Source organism: Saccopteryx bilineata, chromosome 1 (genome assembly GCF_036850765.1).
Source record: "Saccopteryx bilineata isolate mSacBil1 chromosome 1, mSacBil1_pri_phased_curated, whole genome shotgun sequence".
NCBI lineage: Eukaryota > Metazoa > Chordata > Mammalia > Chiroptera > Emballonuridae > Saccopteryx > Saccopteryx bilineata.
In genome coordinates, this window is record NC_089490.1 from 309,433,279 (window position 1) to 309,445,337 (window position 12,059).

The window sequence follows — 12,059 nt, forward strand, 5'->3', positions numbered from 1 at the left end:
TGGCAAATATAGAAGGAAAATTTCCTAGATTATTGGAACAGTAAGTTCAAAGTCATGAAGATGTGAGAGGTCAAGACAAGATCTTGCAAATGCAAATAGCTCAATGAGGCAAAATAGAGTAAGACTTGAAGAAGGGCAAGAAACGGTAAGAGAAAAAAGGGGGGTGAAGTCAGATTGTAGGCAGCCTTGAGTATCACACTATATGGCATTTGAAATTTCTCCCATAAACACAAGTTGCCAAAGAAGGTTTTAAGCAGGGAAGTGATGGGATCAGATGTGTTCTTGAAACATTACTTTGGTGATCATATTAATCTGAGCCAACTCAAATTTTCTTTAGGAAGTGAGATCTCCTGCCAAACTCCTGATCAGAGAATAAGAATTGTTTTCTATACAAATCAAAACTAACAAAGTTTAAAATAAAAGCACTTACAAGTTAGGAAGTGAAAATGAATTTTCCACATAGTCAGTATAAATAATACTTTGGTCTGGAGCATGAAGTATTTATCTCAAACAAAAACCTTATAATATAATACACGGGACTATCTGAATGAAATAACCAACTTCAGCTTGGGCTCTGTATCTATCTCATTTAGTGTATGTGTGTCTCATTCATTCATTTAACCAAAACACATGTTTTATGCCAGACACTGCTCTGGGTATTTGCAATACAACAGTAACAAAAATAAATAAAATATTCCTGCCTTCTGGAATACAGATAGGTCATAAACATTAATAATAACTAAATTACATGAAATATTAAAAGGACATAAATATTATTGAAATAAGAAAATAGAGCAGAGAAAGAAAAATTGGGACTGTCCACTCATGATAGGAATCATAATAGAACGACTTCAACACGGAATGAAAGGAACTGCAAAACCCTTCCACAGTATAAAATTCACAATAAAGTCTGTGGTGGGTGCAAAGTCCTGTCATCGCACATGAGTCGAAGCAGCAAAAAGAGGTTTACCCTGATAAACTATATATATTATATAAATTTCTATATCAGCATGACTATTTTAATTATATACAATATACATGCATGAGTAATAAAGACTGTGTAAGTCTATTTTAAGCAATGTGATATGAACAAGTCTTAAAATGGGCTGGGACATATCTATCAATTCCACAATAAACAATTCTCGGTTTGGTGGTGGTGGTAGTGTGTGGATGTGTGTGTGTTTTGAACACCATCTAGTGCTTGGAATAAGCCTGCCAGAGCCCTATTCCTCTACAAACTGTCTTGATAACAGCCCAACCCAGCAGGAACCTTGATCTTTTCTTTTTCTTACCATGAAAATAAACAAACCCTCCTTCAACAACCTAGTATCATAGAGTAGCGTCCTTCACCACTCATCTGCCCTTTATGTAGGCCTGTCTCCAAGGGAAGAATGCCACCTACCGAATCATCCGCACCAGTCAGCCTAGTCCTGTAAAGTGCAGCAACATTTAACCCGGCCGGCTCCAAATCCCCTCCCTCTGATTATTCTTTTGCCTTAAAAAAATTTTTGCCACTAATTGAGCTAACAGGAAGTTATGCTCTCAGCGCAGATATCTGATAAACATTTCCACATATTGTAGCCTGCTCAATAGCTAAGCCAGATTTTAGTCCTCTGTCTGCCTTTTCTTCCAGTGCATTTTCACGTTTGGAATGCCTCTCTTTCTGCTGTGCACAGACAACGGACACTGCTGGTCCAAATTGGGCAGGGGTGTTGCCCGGCGACTGCACAAGCCAAGGAGGGTGACCGGGCAGGCTAATGATCGGGATGGCACAGGAGGTCAGACGATGCTGTGGGCTTCCGAATGTGTTCAGCCGCGGCACCCTGCGACGTGCAACACCATCTCGAGGCCTCCAGGGTGGGGGTGAGGTGAGGGTGGGGGGTGGGGGGAGGCTCTGCAAGTCTCTTGAAGTGACGCAGAAATTCCTGCAACTCCTCGGTTCAGGCTAAAGTCGCCCGAGCTGCGCTGATCTGCGCGCTGCTGGGGCGTCATCCTTCCCGGGCTCGGCGCGGGAATGGGGTCTGTGCGAGCGAGGTGGGCGGCGGGAGAGGCGCGTGTCCGTGCACTAAAGGCCCCTGTTTGTGACACCAACCGGTGAGCTCCTTCGGGCTGGCGGCGGACTGCGGAGGTCAGTCGGTGGCCTGCGCCCTAACATATATATAGGAAGACGCAGTGCCGCTGCGCCGCAGGCCTGGCAGCCGCGGCAAGTGCCGCGCTAGATAGAGCAGGCGGCCGGGGGCGGGTCCCCGCGGGACGCCCGCGCGGAAGGGCGGGCCGAGGCGAGGCGGGGCGGGCGGCAGGCGCGAGCGAGCGGCGCCCCTGCAGTCACCTCCAGCCCGCAGGGTCTAGCGCAGGCGGCGGTACATGGCCCCGACGGGAGGCGCCCGGAGCCTGGCTCCCTACCTGAGTCCGGTGACCGCCCGGGCCCTGCGCGTCCTCGCCCCTCCGGCCGCGGTCCCGCGGCTATGACCGTGTGGCTTCCTCCTGGACTGGGATTTACTTGAAAGTCTTCTTCATGGAAGCGATGTCCCCCCAGCAGGAGACTCTAGGGAGGCAGCCGGGGCGCTCCTCCTCCCTGACAGGCATGTCTCGGATCGCGGGAGGCCCCGGCACCAAGAAGGTGAGGACGCCGAGCGGGGCCCTGCTCCTGCCGCTGCTCGTGCCCCCTGCGCGGACCATCGGGGCGCGGGAGCCGGACGCCGCGGGGATTTAACACTCGAGGCTCGTGGCCCCGCTGCGTTCGTTCTAGAATGTTCCCGCCTTACTCGCCCTCACTCCTAGCCCCACCGGCACCGCAGTATTCCAAATCACCCGGTACCCTTCGCGTTAGAGACGTAATCACTCTCGCAGCGGACCAGCAGCCTAGTGTCCTTTCTCATCTCCATCCGCCACGGTCCGGGGCGCGGGCCCAGGATTGGGGTATCGCCTTTCCCCGACCCTTCCTCTCCTCGGCCCCAGGGCCTCCCCCGAGGACCCCGGGCGCTCACCGTCTCTTGACGGGGTCAGCTCCGAGGTCAAGAGGGCTGGCGGCGTCCGGCGGGGCGGGCGACCCGCGATGAAGAAGGTGGGCGGCGGGGCGCGGTGTTTGGGCTGAGTGGGGAGGTGTAGAGGGGAGGGAGGGCGCTGGCGCCCAGCGCGGCGTTCACGGAGACTCCGGGGTCTCCGAGGTGGTGGTCAGACTTCTAGGGTAAGCTTAGCATGCTAATGTGCGACACTGCGGGGACGTGGAGGTTTGGTTCGGTTCGGCTTAGAACCGGGCTGGGTGGGGCCGGTGGTCTGCGGTGGAGGGTCGGATGGGTCGAGACTTGGGGCCTTCGTCCAGTGCTCCACCCCTAGCCCTCGGGACTTGGCTTGGCCGGAGAGGGGTCTGGGTGTCGCTGTGGACGTGGGAGTGGCACGCGTGTTCCCTGTCAAAGCTGGGAGGAGGGATGCGGCCAACAACTTGTAGCGTTCCGTTAGGATAAACGCAGCCGTGCTGCGGCGTGCTGATTCCGACCCGGTCAGGTTTCTCTGGAACGGGTCCTTTTGCAAGTGCACGTGGGCCGCCAGCGGCCGGCCTTTGCTGTTCTCCGGAGGAATCGATTTGGGTGTTTCTAGACACTGGGTGTTTCTGCTCTTGCTCCTCCCCTCCCCCCAAGACCTTCTGATATTTGGTCGTTTTTGCTCTTCCCTGATGGTTCCCTTCCAGCTTCTCTGGAAACAAACTGTTAGATCATCTAGCTCTTTTTACGAAACTGTCTTAATACATTGCATTTATATAATTAGAGACATGTGGGGTTGCGCAGCCTCCCTGATTGTCTGATCTTACTGCCCTTCACAACTTCTTCCCACCAGCACCCTGGTTGACTAGAGGTCAAGTGAAGAATGGTGAGATCCGTGTACGAGTATAGAAGTGTCTGTGAGCTCCCAAAGACCTTGGCCATGTCGCAGAGCCATCTAAGAGTGAACTTGATGAATTAACAGCTGTAGTGTAGGTCAGCCTTTGATGTATTAGACTGCGGTTTGTCCTTGTCGGTTTTCTCCTTCAGAGATGCAGGGAGTGTGTGTGTGTGTGTGTGTGTGTGTGTGTGTGTGATTAGCATTATATTTGGGAAGGTAAATGAATGTTCAGAAATTAGCATCGGTGTTAAAGCAATTTTTATCCTTGTAAACCTAAGGATTTGGGGGAAATCAAAGATTTATATTCCTGAACAGTTCTCTTCCTCTTTTACTAAAGGTAATTAGGCTTAAGCACACTGCAAAGAGAGAAAGCATTTGAGTGACTTGATCATTTATAAGGTAGTACTTGTCCAGTAAATGAAAGGTAGCTTTGCATTTGAAGCCATTGTCCTTAAGATGATGTTCATTATAAACCGTAATGGATTGTTAACATTGCCAATCGAATCTTTTCCTTTTTGTTAAGGGAATGGATTCTGCCAGTCTGGTCTGTCTTTCTATAGCTTTTACTTACTCTGGAGCAGGGGTAAGGTTGGCAAACTGTTTCATTTTGCTTTTAATATATTTTTCAGAAAAGTGCATTTCTTATTTTAAACATTAGTAGGCATATCTGTTTGATTTCAGACTTCCACATTAGCAATAGAAAATAAAAATAAAACAGCTTTGTTTCTAAATTAATTATTTAGAAAAGAGGTGGTGGGTCCCTGGTGTAGTTTGCTGACCCCTGCTCTAGAACATTGCTGTTGTCTAGAACTTCTGTGATGATGGAACTGCCTTTTATCTACAGTGTCCATTCAATGGCCACTAGCTACATGTGCCTACTGAACACTTGCAATGTGGCTGGTGCAAAGTGAGGAACTAAATGCTTTTAACAGCATCACTGAAGTATAATATATTTTTAATAGATTCACTGAGGTATATTAAATTGTACAGATTTAAAGTATGTAAATCAGAAAGTTTTAACATATGTGAATACACCTGTCAAACCATTACCACAGTCAAGGTAATGAACATATTTATCATCCCCCAAAAGTTTCCTCATATCCGTTTATAATAGCTTTGTTCCCTTCACTTTCCTAGGCAATTATAGACTAATTTGCATTCTCAATAATTTTATAAAAATGGGATCATTCTGTGTATTCTTTTTGCATGGCTTGTTTAACTTAATATAATTAGCATTAGAGTCTTAATCACTCTCTCAGCGGGAGCAGCCTAGTGTCCTCCAGGATTGGGGTGTCGCCTTTTCCCCGGCCCCTCCCTCTCCTTGGCCCCAGGGCCTCCCCCGAGGGAGGGGAGATTCATCCCTGTTTTTGCATGTATCTGTAGTTTATTTTATTACTTATTAGTAATCCATCATATATTTATTCATATGATGTAGTAATACACAGTTTGTTTATCCATTCACCTATTAATTAATAGTTGGTTAGTTTCAGGTTTTGGCTATATAAATAAAGCTTCTGTGAACATTTATGTACAGGGCTTTGTATGGACATATGCTTTCTTTGCTTTGGGGTAAATATTTAGGTGTTAAACGGCTAGATAATATTTTAGTGTATGTTTAACTTAAGAATCTGTCAAATTATTTTCCAAAGTTGTTTTACATTCCCACCAGCAGTGTGTAAGTGCAGTTTCTCCATATCGTCACCAGCACTTATCTTTTTTATTATAACCATCCTAGAGAGTATAAAGTAGTATCTCATTGTCGTTTTGGTTTACATTTCCCCAATGACTGATGATGCTGAGCATTGTTTCACATGCTTACTTGCCATCTACATGTTATCTTTAGTGAAGTACATATTCAAATATTTTGCCCAAACTTAGTTGGGTTGGTAGTTTTCTTATTATTGGGTTTAAGAGTTATTTATATATTCTGGATTCGAAGACTTTTATCATATATCTGCTTTGCAAATGCTGTCTCCAATTCTGTGGCTTGTCATTTTATTTTATTTATTTATTTATTTATTTATTTATTTATTTATTTTTAGTGAGGGAGGAGAATAGACAGGGACAGAAGGACAGAGAAATAGAGAGATGAGAAGCATCAATTCTTTGTTGCAGCACCTTAGTTGTTCATTGAATGCTTTCTCATATGTGCCTTGACCGGAGGGCTCCAGCAGAGTGAGTGATCCTTTGATCAAGTCAGTGACCTTGAACTCAAGTCAGCAACCTTGGGACTCAAGCCAGCGAGTGACCTTTGGGCCCAAGCTAGTGAGCATGGGGTCATGTTCTTGATCCCATGCTCAGGCTGGTGACCCCTCTCTCAAGCTGGTGAGCCTGCACTCAAGCCAGCGACCTCAAGCAAGGTTTTGAATCTGGGTCCTCTGATTCCCAGGCCAATGCTCTATCCATGGTGGCACCATATGGTCAGTTTATTTTTTTAAGTGAGAAGAGGAAAGGTGAGACAGACTTCCACATGTGCCCAAACTGGGATCCACCCAGCAACCCCTGTCTGTGGCCAATGCTTGAATCATCCGAGCTATTTTTAGCACCTGAGGCTGACGTGCTAGGACCAACTGAGCTATCCTCAGTGCCCAGGCTTGAACCAGTTGAGCCACTGGCTGTGGGAAGGGCCTATACTCTATCCTCTGAGCCAGCCGGTCAGGGCCTTATTTTATTTTCTTAACAGTATCTTTCGAAGAACAGAGTTCTTCATTTTTATGAGGTTTGATTGTTCATTTTTTTAAATTTAATTTTACTTCATAGTGATTTATTTTAATTTTAATTTAAATAGTCTCAAGTGTCTAGTGGGTACTATTTTGGACAGCACAGCTCAAAAGAAAGAGATAAAACAATAATAATTTAAAAATTCATAAACAGTTATAACTATTATCAAAGAAACAAGCATGACACTGATTTAAACAAACATGAATATGAAGTAAGACCACTCTGGCATTAGAGTGTTCAGGCTTAACTCCTTTTAAGTGATGCTTACCTCCTTTATGTGTGACAGAGATTTCTGGGACAGGGAGCAATTGTTCAAAGGTTCTAAGGTATGAAATAGCATTATATGTTTGAGGAGCTAAGAAGTCAGTCTCACCCTGGCCAGTTTGCGCAGTGGATAGAGCATCAGCCCATCATGCAGATGTCTCAGGTTCGATTCCGGTCAGGGCACACATAAGAAGCGACCATCTGCTTCTCTTGCCCTCCTCCCTCTCTTCCTTCTCTCTCTCTTTCCTTCTCGCGCCAGTGGCTTGGTTAGTTCGAATGTCAGCCCTGGGCACTAAGGATGGCTCAGTTGGTCCCAGCATTGATCCCAGATGGAGGTTGGTAGGTGGATCCTGGTCAGGGCACAAGCAGGAGTCTGTCTCTCTATCTCCCCACTCTCACTTAAAAAAAAAAAAGTCAGTCTTTTGTCTCTTTATTTTGCAGCTACATTTAACCTCAAGCAGAATTACCTAATTGGTTCATCCACCTTTATTTACTAGTCAGATGATTTGAGTATTTCCAAAAATCAAAGGTTTTTCATCACTGTGGCTCTTTAAAAAACTACACAATAGATTTGTACTTTAATATCTTAAAATATATATCTAAAACATAATAACAACATATGGATAACTCAAGCTATAGAATTCTGGATAGTGTATCCTTGAGGATATTCACATTTAAACAGAAATTTTTTTGTGAAATGAAGTGGAAGCACATGTTAGAATAATTTCAGTTAGAGATAATTTGTGTCATACTCAACCGCCTGACCCCCTTTTTTTTAGTGTACTAATTGGAAACTTTTTAAATAAAATGGGTATTGGGTTAGGGAAGAAAGTCGAGCACGGAAAGTAAGTCAAAGCAAAGAATTTTAAAATATCTCCAACATTTTAAACTGTGGCAGCTGCTATTGTATATACTTCATTCTGTCTTTTTGGTCTACATTCTCTGGGTCCAAATCTGTTTGTAACAACTCGTTTTAGAATACCCCTATGAGCTGACTTGGGCCATGTGTGTGTCTTGTGTTAGGGTTTGAATGAAGCATCTTGGTGAGTAAGCTTTAGTTTTATTCCTTAACACTGAAAAAAAACATTATGCCTATGGTTAAATAAGTATCCTGCTGAGTCCTTTTCTGGTGTTGTTCATAAAGTGAATTGCATAAAATCAAGCACATTAGATTGTTTTGGTGGACAGGAGTCTTTTTTTTTTTTCCTCCTTTTTGAGAGAGTGAGAGAGAGGAAGTGAAAGAGGGGAAGGAGAGAGATGAGAAGCACCAACTTGTAGTTACTTCACTTTGCTTCATTTTAGTTGTTTATTGATTGCTTCTCATACATGCATTGATAGGATCAGGGGGAGGAGGTGTTCAAGCCAAGCCAGTGACCCCTTGCTCAGGCCAGTGAACATAGGATCATGTCGATGATCCTGCACTCAAGCTGGTGACCCCATGCTCAAGCAGGGAGCCTGCACTCAAAATAGTGACCTTGGGTTTTGGAACTGAGGACTTTCTCTTTCTGGGTTGATGCTCTATCCACTGCGACACCACCGGTCAGGCAGAGAGGAATCTTGAATTATCAGAATGTGAAATAGATTGATCAGAAAAGACCTCTGTTATCACTGGTATGACCTCTGAACTTCTGACTATATTATGTTTCTTTGTCTGTAAAATGGACGTAATAAACCATATCCTGTATATCTTACAAGGTTGTTTTTTATAGGCCAAAAGAAGAAAGTATATAAATATATGAAAACACTTTTTAAAAAAGTGCAAAAACCATTAGTATATAAGTTATACTAGGTGAAAATGGGTATATTTATTATATAATACATTTTTAAATAAAATATGTATTTCCCGATGGCTTTAGGCGACCCCGATGGCTTTAGGCGACCCCTGTGTTTTGGTCATTCGACCCCCACCGGGGTCGCGACCCACAGGTTGAGAACTGCTGGCGTAGATCAATAAAGAGTTCTATTTCTTTGAATTTAATACAAGAACATTTACATGCAAATGGATGAATGCTATCTGTCCTTTTCAGCTCAGGCTGCCATAACAAAATACCATAAATTGGGTGTCTTAAAACAGTAGACATTTACTTCTCACTGTGCTGGAGCCTGTGAATTCCCATGATCTGGATGCTAGCTAATTGAGTTTTTGGTGAGAACCCTCTTCTTGGCTTTGCAATTGGTCATTTTGCTGGAGGAAGAGGAAGAGAGAACAGGAGAGGTGAGAAAAGGAGAAGGAGAAAGATGGAGATGGAGCTAGATACCTCTGGTTTCTTCTTATAAGGGCACCAATCTCATCATAGGGCACTACTCTCATGATGTCACCTAAACTTAATCACTTCCCAAAGATCCTTGCCTTCTAATACCATTATATTTGGGGTTAGAAAATGAATTACATGAATTTGGGGGAGGGAGACAAACATTCACTCCATGATACTATCCTTCATGACAGTCACCCTGGAAGCTCATAAATATCAAATATTAAAAGGTAGCAACTTGAGCAAAAAGATAAGAGTTTATTGTTTGTAATTTATGTAGCAAAGGAAGTTTTTAAAACCTAAGTGAATGCCTAACTATATGTAATACACATAAATTATATTAGTAGGTATTATTAATTTACTCCTACAGAAGGAACTGAGCCAAGGATACATGTAGTAAACAGAGTTGGAGTTTGAACCTGGGTTTTCCAACTCTGTTGTTTTTTCCAACAAGATTATAGATATATTTGTTATTTGTAACATAGGACATAAGGAGAATATAGATTTGAGTTATATGTAACCAGCTGAGAAAAGTACATTTTTCTTCTGAGAAGTAATTTTATTCTTTGGGGAACAGAGTCTCCACCCTCTCCATCTACCATTGAGTGTAATGTTCACTGTTGCCAATACGTAAATGTATTCTTCAGGGTTCTTCAGAGAAACAGGCCAATAGAAATCTTGTGATCTGCAATCTGCAGGCAGGAGACCCAGGAAAACCAAAGGTGTAATTCACCACCATCTTTTCCTGAGGCCAAGAAAGGATGAAATGGGACATCCCAGCTCAACAGTGAGGGAAATGGGAGGAGCGGAAAGTTCCTCCTTCCTCCACTTTTTGTTGTTGAAAGACCCTCAAGAGATTGAATGGTGCCCACTCACTTTGGGGAGGACAATCTACTTTACTGAGTCCAGCGATTCAAATACTAATCTCACTTGGAAGTACCCTCACAGACATACCAGGAAATAATGTTTTATCTGGGTCCTCATGATCACTCAAGTTGACAAATAAAATTAACCATCCCAAGAAATATTGACTAATAGTGACAATAGCACAATCATTGGTGTAATTACTTCGGACATTTGTGATTTTTATGCCTTCATATCTGTCATTTTCATATGTTTTATATGAAAGGCGTTACTGTTTCCGGAGCTCTTCAGCCAGGCTTGATTTCCATGTTGCTGTCTCAGTCTTGCTTTGTGTTGGGAAGCTCGGCATATTCTCCAGACTCGTAAAACTATTTCAAAGTCATGTATGGGTGTCCTGAACCCTATGCTTCAGCTGATTCCACCATGAAGAATGATATGTGTGGGAAACCCAGTTGAAAATTTCTCCGTTTAGTAAACATTTCATATCATGAATATTTTCTATTTTTTTACTTTTTTCTTTTTTTTTTTTTTTTAAGTGAGAGTAGAGGAGATAGAGAGACAGACTCTCGCATGCGCTTACCTATCGGAATGCACCCAGCAGCCCCCATCTGGGGCCCATGTTTAAATCAACCAGGCTATCCTCAGCGCCTGAGGCTGACACTCAGGCCAACTGAGCTATCCTTACTGCCCGGGGCTAATGCTTGAACCAGTTGAGCCACTGGCTACAAGAGGAGAAGAGAGAAGGGGGAGAGGGAGAGAAGCAGATGGTCACTTTTTATGTGTGCCCTGACCAGGGACCAAACCCAGAACATCCACACACTGGGCTGATGCTCTATCCATGGAGCCAACTGGCCAAGGCATATCATAAATCTTGAATACAGGAAAAAACTTACTCCCATAGTTATTTTTACTTAAATGCAAATACAATAGTGCCTTTTAACATTGCAAAAGAAAATTTAATTTTTGTGACTATAGTATTTTTTATATAGTGAAAGTTAAGGATAGTCTTATTTTTACACATTTGTGAAAAAAAGTAAGTATTAATTTTGAATATTGAGCATTCAAAATTAAAATAGAGAGTTGTAACTTATAGACTGAAAATTCGCTAGTCATGGATACCTAAGTAGTGCAGTCATTGCTTTTGGCTGAAGTGAGGACTTTCATAAAGCAGTTTATCATTTCCTGGGATTTCCGCATTCTGCCAGGTTATGATTTGGTGAAAGGTCTGCAGGACAAAGGGTGGAACATGTTTGCTAGACTGGGACAAGGGACACAACTGATAATAGCTGCCGAAAATGAAATTCTGTCTTCAATAATTTAGTTATTCGAATCCTTTCACAGTTCCTATCTTGCCATCCAAGACTTAGTGACTTCTTTTCAAAGTAAAGACATCTTGTGCCTTATAGGACCACATATAATTTAACAAAAATATGTGATTATAAAGCTTACCTTCCTACAAGGTATCAGTAACTGAAAATATACTAGATTTCAACTTGAAGTGCCACTAAAACACGTTGTAGACTATATATAAACCTATCTGTACATACAGTTGTGTACACAGTGCTTTGAGGAAATATATGTACATTTTATTATTGTGATCACCCTCATGTCTCCAGAACATTTGACAAAACTTCTGTTGTGGACTAAACATATTCCCTGCCAACTCAGATATTAAAGTGCTAAGCCCCAGTATGATAGGGTTTGCAGGGCATTTGGAGATAATTAGGTTAGATGAGGCCATGCGAACAGAATCCCCATGATAGTATTAGTGCCCTTATAAGAGACCAGAGCACGCTCTCTGTCCACCATATGAGGAAGTAGCCAGAAGGCAGCTCTCTCCCAATCAGGAAAGGGACCCTCACCAAGAAACCCATCTGTGGGCACCTTGACCTTGAACTGCCCAGTCTCCAGACTTGTGAGAAATGCCTATAGTTTAAACCAGCGGTCCTCAACCTTTTTTGGGCCACGGACCGGTTTAATGTCAGAAAATATTTTCACGGACCGGCCTTTAGGGTGGGACGGATAAATGTATCACATGACCCAGACAAGCGTCAAGAGTGAGTCTTGGATATAACAGAG

At 43.3% G+C, this 12,059-nt stretch overlaps 1 protein-coding gene across 4 annotated transcripts in view; it reads left to right on the forward strand.

Annotated features, from left to right (window-relative positions):
* Positions 1 to 1,944: 1,944 nt before the first annotated feature.
* ARHGAP20 (Rho GTPase activating protein 20) overlaps positions 1,945 to 12,059 on the forward strand; it is a 109,080-nt gene continuing 98,965 nt past the window's right edge. Inside the window, exon 1 of one of the 4 annotated variants that reach the window (XM_066247177.1) lies at positions 1,945 to 2,128. Coding sequence is in view for 2 of the 4 variants with exons in the window: in XM_066247152.1 (XP_066103249.1) it covers positions 2,516 to 2,620 (105 nt within the window). In the remaining 2 variants the exon portion in view is untranslated. Of the gene's footprint in view, positions 2,129 to 2,298; positions 2,621 to 2,746; positions 3,065 to 12,059 lie in introns of those variants that run through there. The other 3 variants (XM_066247170.1, XM_066247152.1, XM_066247161.1) reach the window with 3 other exon arrangements.